The 14,754-nt window shown below is 47.5% G+C and overlaps 1 protein-coding gene across 4 annotated transcripts in view; it reads left to right on the forward strand.

Moving 5' to 3' along the window:
- LOC126516508 (uncharacterized) overlaps positions 1 to 14,754 on the forward strand; it is a 222,000-nt gene that overhangs the window by 19,922 nt on the left and 187,324 nt on the right. For all 4 annotated transcript variants that reach the window (XM_055063962.2, XM_055063965.2, XM_055063963.2 and 1 more), the window contains exons 6-10: positions 1,663 to 2,079; positions 3,255 to 3,543; positions 11,114 to 11,398; positions 12,695 to 12,747; positions 14,207 to 14,396. In XM_055063962.2, the coding sequence (XP_054919937.1) occupies positions 1,663 to 2,079; positions 3,255 to 3,543; positions 11,114 to 11,398; positions 12,695 to 12,747; positions 14,207 to 14,396 (1,234 nt within the window). The remainder of the gene's footprint in view (positions 1 to 1,662; positions 2,080 to 3,254; positions 3,544 to 11,113; positions 11,399 to 12,694; positions 12,748 to 14,206; positions 14,397 to 14,754) is intronic.

The raw sequence follows: 14,754 nt of genomic DNA on the forward strand, positions 1-14,754 counted from the left end.
CTTGGCAAAAAATAGTGCCTCATATTCTTTAGGCGTTCATTATCATAATGAATGCGGCGGAGGTTGAGGGAGTACGCTTGAAGGTACATTTTTATGCCGTTGATCTCCATAACACCGTAAGTACGCAAACCGATGTCACAGAACACCCCATGCATCATTGTGTGTTCTCTGTCATCGCTTGTTTGCTGTACGCCTACTAATCCTTCATTTCTTCTCCAAGTGTTGTATCCTCCTTTTGTCCTTGTTCTCTTGTGCTTTACTTACAGTATGTCGTTCCGTCAGCTGTAATGCGCATTTGCAAAACCAATACATGTTTGATAAGACGCAGTGGTTATCATAATTTCACTACACATGTATTAAACAGTTACATATGGTTCAGATACAGATACCTGTATGCGGACTTGCACGACATTGATGCGGAGATTAGGATAATTATGACACCCGTAAAGAAGAGGCAGCTGACGGCCGTAAGCTGTTGCGTTCTTTCCGCCAAACTACCCGGCCTGGTAGTGCTGTAAAGATGCTGTATAAAAGTGACACGCGGTGACAGGGAAATTATTATACTTAGCAGCCGACCGTACGTTTTGTAGCTTAGGTCTTCTTTCTTGTGCGTTTGTGCTACCCTTATTAATGAGCCATTTCTTGACTATGTTCTTGACTATGTAACCGCGTTTGTGTGGATGCGTAGACATGTGCTTTTTGTTGTGCTTGTAAAATGCAAATAAAATATTTTCAGGCTTACTCAATCTTTGGTGTCGTGTGCGTTTATTCCAGTCGACGCCATCGTGCCGCCTGGAAACCGCATTCTGTCAGTAGCCCTACACGAAATGCAACAGCTGCAGCGCGGCAGCACAACTCGGGGTAACGGCAGCGTAATAAACGAAAAACCGCTCGGGATGCCCTTAAAAGTCAGTTCAGAGTGTGCCTTAACCCGATATGACTCAGCGCTACATATATTTATACATATATGTAGGTGCTATGTTTGCCACACAGCAACCAAACTGGCGGCGGCACGATCGAGGCGCAGCAGCCAGAAACTCAGTAAAGCCACAGAACACCTGCGGCCATACTGTGCAAAACCCCGTTTCCGTTTCCTGTTGTACAGCGCCACCTGTGGTCGCATACTTTAGTTCACGACACCACCGCTACGCTTATTTCCGTTGCACTGTGGAAGGTACAGTTTCCCGTCTCTAAGTTTGTATAGGTGTTCTGTGGTGTGATGTCTCTTGTGATGGTGCTTGGATATACCATGTCAACAAGACTTTGCGCTGAGGCTGATGCATGTTGTCCGTGATGAGAGAATTTGAAGTGTGAAGAATCAGGCAGAAGCATAACATCATATGCACTTTGCTGTTACCACTGCCACCATTGTAGATGGTGTGGCATGTCTGTGTGCTCTTTGCAACTGCTGTAGAAATTATAGCTAGCAAATTTTGGAGAAAACAATGAAATCACAAAGTTTGAATATGTACACTGTTAAGAACAAGAGGCACCAGCATCTAATAGGCTATGGACATATTTTGTTCAGATTTGCATGACGGCTGTTGTAGATTTTTGTCACCATGTGCCTGTTACCATGGGCACCTTGGGCTAGTGAAGTTTTCAGTCAAGGTTTCATGATTCAGAGGATGTCATTAAATCCTGCTTCCTGTTTCATTGTAGGAATCTGCTGCAGTGGCAGGTGGGGATGGGATGATGTCAGCCCCAATGCAGTCCTGGAGTAGTGGTAGCTGGAGTACTTCACATCAGGAGATCACTTCGGTGGGTCCTCAGTCATGGACGGGAGGGGGTGGGGCACAGCCACCTGACCCAACTGGAGTGGGTGGCGGGACAAACTTGCACGAGGCTGCGGTGGCGCCAATGACGAGTGACGGGGCATACCACCCGCCATCGCTCTATCCCGGCGCTCCTCAGTTTGTGCCGCATCAAGAGGGGCAACAGTATGGCAGCGGAGCTGTTGTGACAGAGGGAACTGGTCCCCAGGAAGGCTGGGTGGCACCTTCATGGGGTGGTGACACTAACCAGTGGCAGGCTGGCCTTGAGCAGCAGCAGCAGTACGGGTCAACCCCGGTGCAGTGGGTAAGTGCCATAGGTTGTGGTTGCCGTGGCTCTGTGCAGAGCTGCAGATCTGTCTTGGGGACTGTCAACTGGTAGAGAGAATGTTGAAGCAGCCGACCAGTATTTTGGTGTGTGTCAGGGACTGGGGCCACTTGTGTCAGTGCATTGGTTTTCGGTATGCACAGAGCGCTGCTTACTTGTGAGGGCTGAGTTAGGCAGACTGCTTGGATATGGTTGACAGGCTGTGCGACAGATAAAGCAATTGCTGAACACCTCCCGAGAACGGGTACAGCTGTGGCTGCAAGGTCACATTTCTCGATGTCACGGTAGTGAAATACTATCAACGTCATGTCACACAAACACACACACATGCACACATGCACACCAAAATAAGGTACATGGGTCAAATAGCAAAATTTTGGCATATAAGGTTCAGACACTTCTAGAAAGCAAGAGCTTTGCTATTATTTTTTTTCTTCCCTTATGGGGAGAACACTGTGCAAGGTGTTGCAGTTTTCTACCAGAAAATGCATTTGCTGAATTTAGAAGTTATGGGTTTCTTGACTATCCGAGAAAATTTATCAAAAATTGTGCAGTAAAACCTCGTTAATTTGGAATGCAGATGCCGACAAACTTATCGACACAGCATGGCTTCGAAAAGTGGGGCCTCTTCACAAAAGCTAGGGGTGGAGCTATAGAGGGGGGACTGATTTGCAGTTGCCTATTGCAACAGCCACGCTGCCACAGTTGTGCATGCTGTTTTGCCACATTATTGCCTATGTGGGGGTACCGTAAACTAGGTACTGACCAACATACCTGGCGCTGCCAACGGATACCTTGGGACACGTGGGGCTATTGTTGTTTCATTCCTGCGGTTCGTACCGGAGTATATTTATCCTGGAATAGATGCACTGCAGCAAAAGGGCCCTGGTTACTATGATATCCCAGAGCATAGACAATGCTCCATTTGGATGGTGCATATCCCTTGACTATTTTTTGTACTCTATGTGTTTCTTTATTTTATTTTATTCTTTCGAAATATGTTGAGCACTAAGTGTTACTAAGAGCCAGTGTCTTGATGGGCTCAATTTTCTTGGTTGGTCCCATTTCATGACTGCTGGTCTAAAGCATTTGGCTGCTCTAGAAAAAATTGGAGGAAAAAAATGTCTCGTTTCTATGTGCCTTCTCATTTACAGCAGTATCCAGAAGGAATGCCAGCTGAAGGTTGGCCATCTGCTGATGGTCAGTGGCAGGGCTATGACTCTCAAGTGGGCACAGCTCATGCTGGCCAGTATGAGGGCTCCTCCTTGGCAGGGTACAACCCATCGGACGATTCGCTACATTGTCAAGAGCAGCAGCAAGAAGAACAGCAGCAGCTCCATAGCCAGGACCCACCTAGCACAGCTGGACAGACTGCAGTCAGTGATGTGTCTTCCCCTGCATACCCTTCTGGTCATGCTGCAGATAGTCAAGATGGCTCCCAAGGTGGGTGGGCTCTGTCAATGTTGTCAAACCCTTCTGTCACTAAAGGTGGATTTCGCCTGTCAGTTTGAAGTACCTTTGTTTTTTAATCCATAGAGAAGAATTACTGTATTTATACGAATCTAATGCACGCCTTTATTCTGAGAAAATATCTTCGAAAATTGCCTGCGCATTACAGTCGGATACTAAACCAAAACCGTGTTTGTGGCGTTGGCAACAGCCTACTGTCAGAGCCGTCAGACGCAGCCTCAATGACATCACAAAATGGCGACAGAGCATGTTTTCGTGATGGCAGCTGTGGGCCAAGCTGGGGCTTCATTTTGAGCTTGGCTACAAGCTGGAGTGGTATTCTCAGTCAGTCACTTATGGGGGGACGCGGGTTTTACAATCACGAAAAATGGCCAAAGAAACCAATTTTTTGAAAATCACATTTTCAGTTTCTATAACTCTTTTTCTATCTGATTCCGAAATATCATCCATATAAACCACGTACAAGTGCTCTAAAAAATTTGTTTTATCAGCCAAGATGGCGAAAGATTTCGCGGAAATCAAGGAAGAACTGCGTTTTTCAAGCCACAATACAGTCAAACCCGGCTATATCGAACTCGCAAGAAAATGCCTATCAGTTCGATATAGAGCATAATTCGATATAAGCCTGCTAAATAATTGGATGTCATAAAAGCACATACCATTTATAAAATCACTTTATTCACGAAACTAGCTTAGTTTCGCATAAATTAGTCCTGCATTTTCTTATGCTTGGGCAATTTCGCTGCCTGCGACGCACGCACTTCCCCACGTTGTCTAAGGAGTCAGAGCAACCTTCCGCATTCGCGCACAAGCACCGGACTACTGCGAGTGCACCAGTCACTTCGGAGGATGTGGGCAAAGGACCGTAGTTGCTTTCCTCAACGTGCCTACTTTCATTTGTGCTCGGTACGATGTCGGTGATGTAGTCTTCGTTTCCGGGCTCTACCATCGTCGCGACACCATCATCTGCACTCACAAACTCGTCCACCATTGATTCGAATGTCCCGGAAATTTTGACAGCTCGCTCCAAACTTCGGCAACACCGGCAACGGCTTCGTCGCATTCATCAGAATTTACAGTCATCACCGAGCACGCAGAAACCGGCACGTATGAAGAAGGCCTCGTACACGGCCGTGCGTATGCGTCAGGCGCCATGGGCACCGGGTTGCGAGTCTGGCCACTTTAGCCCTAATCGTGCTAAGAGTGCACCTCGGAATCTTGCACGCTGCGGGGACATCGCGTTCGACGCGATTTACGATTTCGATCTTCACGACGAAAGGCGAATTCTGCCGCTTCATCACGGCAACACTGCGGGAGAAGGCCCACAAGGCGCAAACACGATAAACCAGAGAAGCAGCCAGACAACTCGCACTTTCGCCATCTTGCACGAAGAGCGCACAAGAGCCTCTGATTGGCTGTCTGAGCAAGCGCTGTAGGCGGGCCAGGATCATTTTTTGCTGGGGAGTGTCGATAGATAGTGATCTAAAGAAAGGAAGGACGCTTGATTCTGCAACCCGTGAGGGAGCACGGCGAAGTGTCGTCAGGGGAGAGGGAGTGGGAAGTGAAAGATGATAGAGAAAGAGTGAGGATTATAGACTTCACTATGCGCGACAGGGGGAGTGTCGACGGCTCGCCCGAACAGCCCGAGGCAGCGCGGTCACGGTAGGGAGAGCGGTTGGATGGAGCCGCGCCGCCGGGTTTCCCCGCTATTGCGAGGGAAAGCCAACTTCTGGGGGCACTTTTCCGCCGCTTGACGTTCGATATATCGGGAGTCACTGCAATATTTGTTCGATGTAAGCGTAATTTTTGCTATATATACTCATTGTAACTATACCATGACCAGAAATTGTTCGATATATAGAATAATTCGATGTAAACGGGTTCGATATAGTCGGGTTCGACTGTATCTCTGGAACGGTAAAGCCCCTCAATCTCCCAAAGTAGCGCCATTCACTTCCCTCCTCCTCCGCTCGGCGCGGCCTCGACGGTGGCGCCATCGGTGGTGGGCCTGCCGTAGCAGACGACGGCTAACGCTACGGGAAGAAATCCGTGGAAAAGCTTGTTCGAGCCCTGCGGAGCAGTTTTTTCAATACAGATGTTGCTTCGTCAGTCGGTAACTGGCCTTAAAAATGTTGTGTTGGAACTGTGGAAGAAATAGAGAAAAGGACTATTACAGTAAACGACCGATTTTTCGGACCCTCTAGGGAACGTAAAAACGTCCGAAAATTCAGGCAGTCCGAAAAAATGAATGCATGCAGAAAAACGCACCTCCTTTCTTTTTTTCTCGGATCTAGAGGTAAAGGGCGAAGTACCGCGCTTCCGAAACCCTGCCAAAGCATCAATGAACGTGCTATAAAAAGAGGCGTTCAAAAACTCTGTATGCAGCCGACTGCCGGTTTATTATGTACATGTCCATCGTCGGGCAGCCAGTGTTATTGCTGCAGTGGCTTGAAGAACTTGTTGATTGTTTGGACGGCGCTCCGGTTGCATGCGATCATATTCACCTCGATCTGAGCAAGGGTCATGTCAGCACTGTACACCGATGAAAGAGTCAACAGTGCTCGCGTCAACTCGGCGCTTGTAGGCGGCGCAGGCATTGGCTCCTCATTTTCAACATCGGAGTCTACTGAATCCCCCACAACCTGACGGACTATTCCCTCGTCAGTCAGTTCTGCGCAGAAGTTGAGCTCGTTGTCAGCGTCAACAAACTGTTCAAAAGTTATTTCCGTGGGTACGGTACTGCTTTCCGCGCTTCGATGCCATCGGCGAGGACGACGAAGACGAAGTGGGGGCCATCGAAGGCAAGCGAAATCCTCAAGTTGCGAACAGTGGAGTTCGCTGACGAGCGTCGAAGCACCTAGGCCTAGCGTCGCAGAGCACACTTGACACCACAGCGCAACCACACGCCACGCTCACGCCACGCTAGCCAAAACATGGCCTGAAACAAACCAAATGGCGCCGCTCCGAAAACTCCGCCGAGGCGGAAGTGCGGCGATGAACATAGCCAGCGTGGCCAGACCAAATAGGTGTGTGACGGCTAGATTCGGCTAGTTGTGGTTCAAAGCGGTGATATGCTTGGGCTGCAAGTCGATTTCCTTCGCAAGGGCGCTGTGCGAGGAGCCAAAAAGTCCGGAAAATTGGACGGCGGGGGGTTCTAGCGTCCGAAACTTCAGATGTCCTTATACATTGATTCTATGGGGCTCGTGGCGGTGCCGCGAAGACGTCCGAAATATCAGGCATGTCCGAAAATTTGGGCGTCCGAAAATTCAGTCGTTGACTGTATTCAAGGTATATTTAAGGCGTAAAGTGCGCGCACGTTGAGAGTTTGTGTTGCTGAAACACGACGCAAGCACGCGGTGTGCTCAAACGCGCGCCTAATTACCAAAGTTTCAGGTTTTGACTGCGTGAAAGTATGTGTACGTGGTTTCGTAGGTTCATTTATGTACCTGCAGGATACTTTTGTTCGGCCGGCGCGTGAGAGATTCCGGCTGTCTGCGGTCAGCGATGCCTGGCAACAGGGCCGCCTTTTTCATTGCGGGGTGCTTTGGTAATCGTGACGATATATTGTTTTTTTTTTTTACATGTACTGCTTCAGGAGGGCACATGTAATGGCTAACGGAGGCCTCTGAAGAGCATGTGACATTACAATAAAGCAGGCGGCGCAGGGAGTGTTCGCATACAAAATTGGCTGTCCGCTATGGCGGACAGCCTATCTTATACTCCCTTGGCATGCACAGGCTTCGGCGATCCCCATCCAGCCCTGGTTCTAGCTTTGGTGCTCCCATTGCAGCTTTGGTGCCCTGGAGGTGCCGTCAAAAGTACGAAATAATGACACGTTGTTACAACTAGTAAATAAAATATATTGAAGAAATACAATCGCGCTGAGGCACCAACTTCTAAAGCAGCGCTAGCGAGCCTGCACGAGAATTATGAAACGCCAACAAGGAATTTACCGGCCCACGTACGACTCTACGATCAAAGTGCTCGTTAAACATCCCCTGGTGACCTAGATAAAGTTATCCGGGGCCATGCACTACGACCTCCATCAGAGCTTTAGTCGCTTCGGGACGTTAAAAACGTTAATCACCACAAACCAAATCAATACATGCGGGCGTACATTCGAAGCTAAAAGACTGCATCCATAAGTCATAGTGAGCCTTGCAAAAGCATCGAGAATGTGCTATCTTCTGGTGGAGCTCCAAACACATCCAGTATAAACTTGCTTCTATGTCACAGGCCAGCTGCAGATGCGTGCACTTTCACCGCAAGACGAAACTGCATGAAACAAAGAGAGCACATTCGAAAAAAAAGTCAACTTCAGCGCTCTAAAAACCACGCATAGCATGAACACATACACTTTTTGGAAGCGGAAGGTGTCAACTAGGCTCAAAAGGAGAGGTTGTGTGGAGCCGTGGCACTTCACGAAGCCGTGCGTTCTTTGCCACTTCCTCGAAGTCAACCCGCCCGATCCTGTGAATTCACACTATTTGCGTTGCGCCCGCCGGATGGCAAAGCAAAAAGCTTTTTGCCCTCGCTGTGTCTGTTGTGGCAACCGAAGGCGCAGCAGCACGGCATCGCAATTAAGTTCTCGGCCCTAACACATTCTATTACGCCAACGCACTCCGTCAGTCCACCTGCCGTACTTTCGTCGCGCAGGCCCAGCAATGGAGGTCGGAATGCGCTGGAAAGAAAAAAAATATACAAAAGCGCGGCGCCTGCTTTCACGTGACACAGATTGGCCAATGGGGGAGCGGAGGAGGCTGGGGAGACAGGAGGTGTGGAGGAGGAAGCGCCAGGGTGAGCGGGGTGGCGGAAAGATCTAAGAATGGCGCTACTTTTGAAAAATTAAGGGGCTTTATGGAACGGCGCAACTGAGCGCCACCATCTTGGTCTCGTTGGAAAGCGCATTTCTCCGTCTTCAAATTTGCCGCTTCAGCTATCTCCTCCGTACAGAAACAAGCACACAAAAAGCAAATGATTGAAGTTCGTGCCGGAGTCTGCGATTGGCCGCGCCCGCCACGTGACTCCAACGCGGTTCGCCATTGGTCCGGCGCTCGCGTCGTCTGCTCGGCTCTTTCACGGCTCTTTGCACCTCGCGAGCCTGGAAGTCTCCACTCGCCGTAATCTCGATGTGTCAAGACGGGTACTACGCGGACATTGCGGTAGCATGGCCGATCCCGACGTTTGTGGACGTCTCAGACCCACAGCAAAGTATTCCGATCATCGGCGACAAGGACTTCGCAACCAAGATTTGTGCGCGGAATCCTCGGACATATGGCTAGGCCTTTCAGCACATGATGTTTCCGAATTCATGACCAAGCACATCGCGCATGCAATCCTCGTACCGCGGCTAAGCATTTCGCGCATAGGAGCTCTCCGACTCGTCGACCAAGCACATCGCGTGCGGACATTTCGGGCACTCGCCTAAGCATGTTGTGCATCGGCGCCTCCGACTGCGCGACTAAGTACATCGAGCGTCGACTCCTCGAGCCCGCGTCTAGGTATTTCGCGCGTAGGCACTTCTGACTGCGCGAATAAGAGCATCGAGTGTCGACTCCTCGAGCCCGCGGCTGGAGTCAGCACCTCGGAGTGCGCGAAAAAAGCATGGAGTGTCGACTCCTTGAGCCCGCGTCTAGGCATTTCGCGCGTCGGCACCTCGGAGTGTTCGAATAAGAGCATCGAGTGTCGACTTGAGGCATCGAGGCATGACCGCAGGTCAGGAACAGCATTAATCGTATACACCTCCGTCGCCGTTTTGATTATCTCGCCTCCTCTAGCCGGCACTCTCTCACGCAGATCCGCTGGCAGCCGTAGCCACCACCATGGCGACGCTAGGCCTAGCTACTTCGACATTACTACCGAGCTTCGTTCTGTTCGGTGCTATGTTTTCCATTGGACCAATTCGCCGCTGTTAGCAATGGCGCTGACTCCGCGTTTGTAATCCTCGCCAATGTCTTGGAAGCTTGGGAAGCACGGCACGTTGCATAATGCTGGTTTTCGAAAGTCAGCTTCGCCTCAGTACACTAATATTACGCAGTGAAGTATACAAAAAGCTTGCAGTGAAGCATACCAAAATTGGGATGGGGTAATTGTCACAGGGCACGGTAAGTACTCCTTCATTATACACGCGTGCACCCGCCGTCTCCTATCACAGTACGAGCACAGATACGCCTAATAAGTGTACTGGCAGGCCTTCAGAGGTATTTCGGACGTGCGCCTAGCGATTTGAACACTTGGGACTGCTAAAAGGCGTGCATTTGTTTTTTTTGACAGCCCAATTTTTCTGACATTTTTACGGCCCCTAGGGAGTCCGAAAAATCATATGTTGCCTGTAGTTAATACTGAGATCTTTGCTTGCACTATTGCGCTTGCAGCTCGCCTTAGCCTCACTCCTTGAACAAGGAAAGGCAAATGCAGGAACTTGCAACATGCTATATGGTTACAAAGCTGCGCACAAAGCAGCAGCTTTTTTAGAAAACATGCTCTACTTCATAGGTAACTTTGGCATGCTGCTCTTAGCCTGTTTTTTGTTGTGTATTTTCATGCGGCTACATGAAGTTTTGCATTCGTAGTTTCGTACTGCAATGATCCTCGTAGTGTAAATTTCTGCTTTTAGATGTCCCCTTTGTGTGGTTTCTTTCAGTGGAGCACTACAAGCCTATAATTTTGTACCACACTCATCACTGGACACCAGCATAGACAAATGCTTTATTTAAACGTGTCTGTTTGTGTACAGTGATGAACTTAGTAAGAAATGGATGTTCTTGCCATTTGGTATATAAAACATGCATTGTATGTATAATTATATGCCCACCTGCTATGTTCTTGATATGAGACTGTCAGTATTGTAAATAAATAAGAAGCTTGCAGCGCTTTACCTTCATGCTTACGAAATGCTGATTTGTTGTGTTGCTTGCTCCTTCTGCGTAGACGACCGCGAAGATGGCTTAACATTGACACTTGCCTTAAAGAAAGAGCGATCTTGCTGACAGTCCATTGATGGTGTACTGCTGGCTTTTGCATCGGTTTCTCCAGTGGTAACTCACTGCAACACTATTTACCCCAGATATAACAAAGTAACTTCACCTTTGTTATAGTGAGCTTTTACTGTAGTCCATACTCTTGCTGATTCGGGATGGTGAGCATGAATGGTCCAATTTACTGAATTAATGAGGTTTTATTATACAATGGTTATGAACATTACTCTGATTTGTTACTGTTATAGTATTACCTATACATGTTCAGTGGTACATAAGCAGTATGTCCTCACTTGCCTAATGCACTGACAAATACATTTTATTTGTTCTGAACGCTAAATATGACTTGGTACATATAGTTGCTGAAGAAGAGTGATTGGAAGCAGACTGATGACAAAGCAGAGCTTATTATTGTTCCTGCTGCAGTTGAACAGTTGCATTGCCAGATTGCTTTGTAGTTGTGTTTGTTATGTTTGTACTCTGTGTGTGTTTTTTTTTGTACTCTAGTATGTCTTGTATTTTTGAGTGAAGTCCTACTTTTCTTCATTCTTTTTTCTTATCAACAGGTGCTGTAGGAAGCCCACAGAAACCGTCGCATCAATATGTTGAGTCCACATCAGGAGATGACGGCACAATGTCCATGTTCTTTCAAGATAGCAGCGCTACTGTTCATGTTGTGAGCAAGGAAGGGACAGCTCCAGCAGAGGAGAGCAGAGAAGGGCACAGAACCCATGATCCACAGGCGACACCAGAGCATGCGGAGGAACAACCAACTTCATTGGGAATCCAGCCTCAGGAACAAGAGAGAGCAGTCACAGGAATGCCTGAAGATGGTGCTGCTGTCACACTAGGCAAGCATGAGACAGTTCCTGAAGTAGTGCCTGCATTGGGCAGTGATGGTCAGTTTACTGAATTGAAAACTCGTAGGCTGGCTTAACCCGGTTGCTTTTGGTCTTTAAACCTGGTTGTGACTCACTCAAACCTCAATTAATCAAACATCCATGTAGTAAAATTTATTTAACATTCTTTGCTTTTCGCTAGAATGACTCCGGGAATACACTGTTTATCTCGATATTGAAAAGTAATCTTGCACTGCAGATTTGATTTAAGCAAGTGCTTTGGCAGCCCTTGCAACAACGGGCCTCTTGGTGGCGGTGAACAAAAGTACGCTGCTGTGCCTTCTGTTAGCATGGCACCTTGTTGTCACCTGTACTTTAAATTCCTTCCATGTTTGTAGGCAGTGCAGAACCAGGGGGGGGGGGGGGGGGAAGGTATTCTGTAAGAGTCTGCCTAGTGGACATGTCTATTTTGTCTGCTGCTGAAATACTGATTGTCTGGGCTGGGATATGCGTCAGAAGGAGGCAGGCACTCCAGCCAATCAGCACTTCAGCAGCAGACAAAATGGACATGTCCACTAGGTGGACTCTTACAGTATACCCCCCCCAGAACACACGGGAACTTCTCTGAACAGACCCCGAGAGCCAAATGTGGTGGTGTTTGCTCCACTTTCCTGGCTGGCAGAACAGTGGTTGGCACTGGATTAAGGAGTAAATGAGACACGAGGCATCTTTTTGTGACTGGTTCATGCTAGCATTAGCTGTAGTCCTCACGCATGGAGGCATGTTTACACACCTTCATCTATCTCTTTCTTAGCGAAAAACATTGACTAGTGCTAATCAAGATTGTTTGGGGAAATGTGCAGGACACACTGCACATCTCGATGAACATCTTCGAGCAATTTATGCTTGTGCAATGTCTGTGCCTGCAAGTAATCTGCGTGGCATGAACAGATAATTTTCTTTTGGCACTGCTTTTATTTGAGTGTCTTCTCTAGCTTTGAAATCCATACTTAGGGTCGCTTGGCTGAAGCATTACTGTGCCTTTGTGTGACATGAATTGCCACAAGTTCATGCTTTCTTTCTAATGTGCTTTCTAACAAATATATACTGCTTCAGTTTCAATAAAGAATGCATTTCTGTAGAAGCTTCTGAAGAGAACCGCCTCTTGTAATTGTTTTGGTACATTCCTGGAAGCATGGCAGCTTCCATGGCAGCTTTCAAAGCTGTGGTCCATCTTTATATTTGTTCAGCATGCGATATAAAGTAACTAACTATTGCATTTTCATTCTTTTTTTGTCCTCCTGACAGAGTCTGTGAACCAAGAAGTTCCAGATTCAGTTTTGAGGCCAGAGCCGCAAGAGGTGAGTTGTCATTGTGCACTTACATTTAAATCGCAATGCTGTAACAAAGTTCATGGGACATGAAATTACCTTCCACTATGAACGAAAGCAATGCTATGTAGTTTATGACCCAGAAAAGGTTATTATGACTTCAGTTTGTTAAGTGGTAGATACAGAGTGGAAAGCCATGTGAATGTACACACACTTGCCAGTCAACAACATCTGCCATAGGTTACTGACATTTTTTTAGGGCTTCATGTTAAACATTATTTTGATGGGTAATTTGCTTGATGTAGTTCCGTAAGATAGATTAAAGAGTACCCTTTTTATCTACCGCGGTAGCTTAGTAGCTATAGCGTTGCGCTGCTTAGCGTGAGGTCGTGTGTTCGATCCTGGCCATGGCAGCCACATTTCGGTGGGGGTGAAATGCATGAACTCTCATTAGATTTACGTGGCCATTAAAGAACCTCAAGTGGTCAAAATTAATCTGGAGTTTCCGCTGCGGTGTGCCTCATAATCAGATTTTGGTTTTGGCATGGAAAAACCCAGAACTTAATTTAGTTTAAAAAGCGCATTTCCCCCCACCTTATTCAAGTCATGTATTTGACTTGCCTTAACCATTGCAAAGCTATACCAAAGCGACAGTCTCACTCCGAGAGCTGCTCTGAAACACTTTCACCCATGAACCAAGCTGGCGAACCTGAAAAAATATTGTAAATAACTTAAGGCATCGGTGTGTGCTAACCTCCATTCCTTGCACCATCCATGCTTTCGAAATGCTTCTCTCAGCCTCAGTAGTACTACTGGTGGACACTCTGTCATCTTGTTTAGGGTGCGCATATTTGTGTATTGTTGACCTTGACTTTAGCTAAACTGCGAAGGTTCAGATGAAAATAGGTGTGAGCAAATGACATGTTGAGATAAGCTGAAAGAGGTCTCTGTTAAACTTTCACCAAAAGTAAAGAAATTAGGTACAGACTCAATTTGATAGCATTTGTTGGGCCACAGGAAGAGCCTCATTGCTTAACTCTTGACTGATTTAAATACATCACTGAGATTAGGGCAGTTAGATAAGTGCAGTGAGTGTATTAGAATTAGTGCAGTACGAAATGACTGATACATGTTCGAAACGTGGCCTACAGCAGTAATGGGTTGTGGAATCTATTGAAACAACATATTTTATACAGTTTTCTGTGTACATTTATTTACATGGGGTTGGGAATAACATGTTGTTCCACATGGTTAACAGTCAGTGAAAGAAGGAAGCCTCAGCCTGGAGGCAAAAGTTTAACGAGGAGGCTTGCCTTTGCCAGGGCCCTTCATGAAGTGTTCGCTTTTAGCTGAGGCTCCCCTTGTTTGATTGTGGTTAATAAATTGGTTTCCATTTTCCTGTGACCTCTTTGTCATGCTGTGCATGTTAGTTCACGCCAAACTTATTTTTAAGTTTTTTTGCATGTGTTTTAATGCGCTCCATTTCCAGGCATTGCCACTGCACATGGAAGGTGGTGGTCCCGGCAGCGAAGAGGCTGCATGTGCTGTTGCAGTGACACCTGGGGTAGAGTGTGGGGCTCAGTGTCCGGCACCGTCCAAGAAGGCTGTGATTCGGGCTCGCCAGGGTGGGCCCTTCAAACCGCCTGCACTTGTCCGGCAAGGCTCGTCTACTGAGACAGGTAAGTAGTTTGGTGAGATTACTTTTTGCGCGAAAGGGGAGTGCTGCATGAGGTAGCAGGTATATACGACCGACTGGAAGGTATCTTAACAACTTGTCTTAGGGAGTGCAATCGTATGTGTGCATAGAGGGCTCAAAGGGCGTAGGGTTGGGGGTGTAGTTGCAACCCAGAGTTTGAAAGGTGTGCTGTCTTGTGCAGGAACAGTGATCAACACACCCCAGAGATAGTTGAGGCAGCAGAAGTGGCATGAGGTACTGACAAAAGTGTTAGCAAACTGTCCATATCGCTATCGAATAAAGAAAGCGGTTATCCTGGAATTACGCACAGTGGTGAATGGTTGAAAAGGTATCTGCATGAC

The sequence above is a fragment of the Dermacentor andersoni genome, chromosome 1 (genome assembly GCF_023375885.2).
Source record: "Dermacentor andersoni chromosome 1, qqDerAnde1_hic_scaffold, whole genome shotgun sequence".
Lineage (NCBI taxonomy): Eukaryota > Metazoa > Arthropoda > Arachnida > Ixodida > Ixodidae > Dermacentor > Dermacentor andersoni.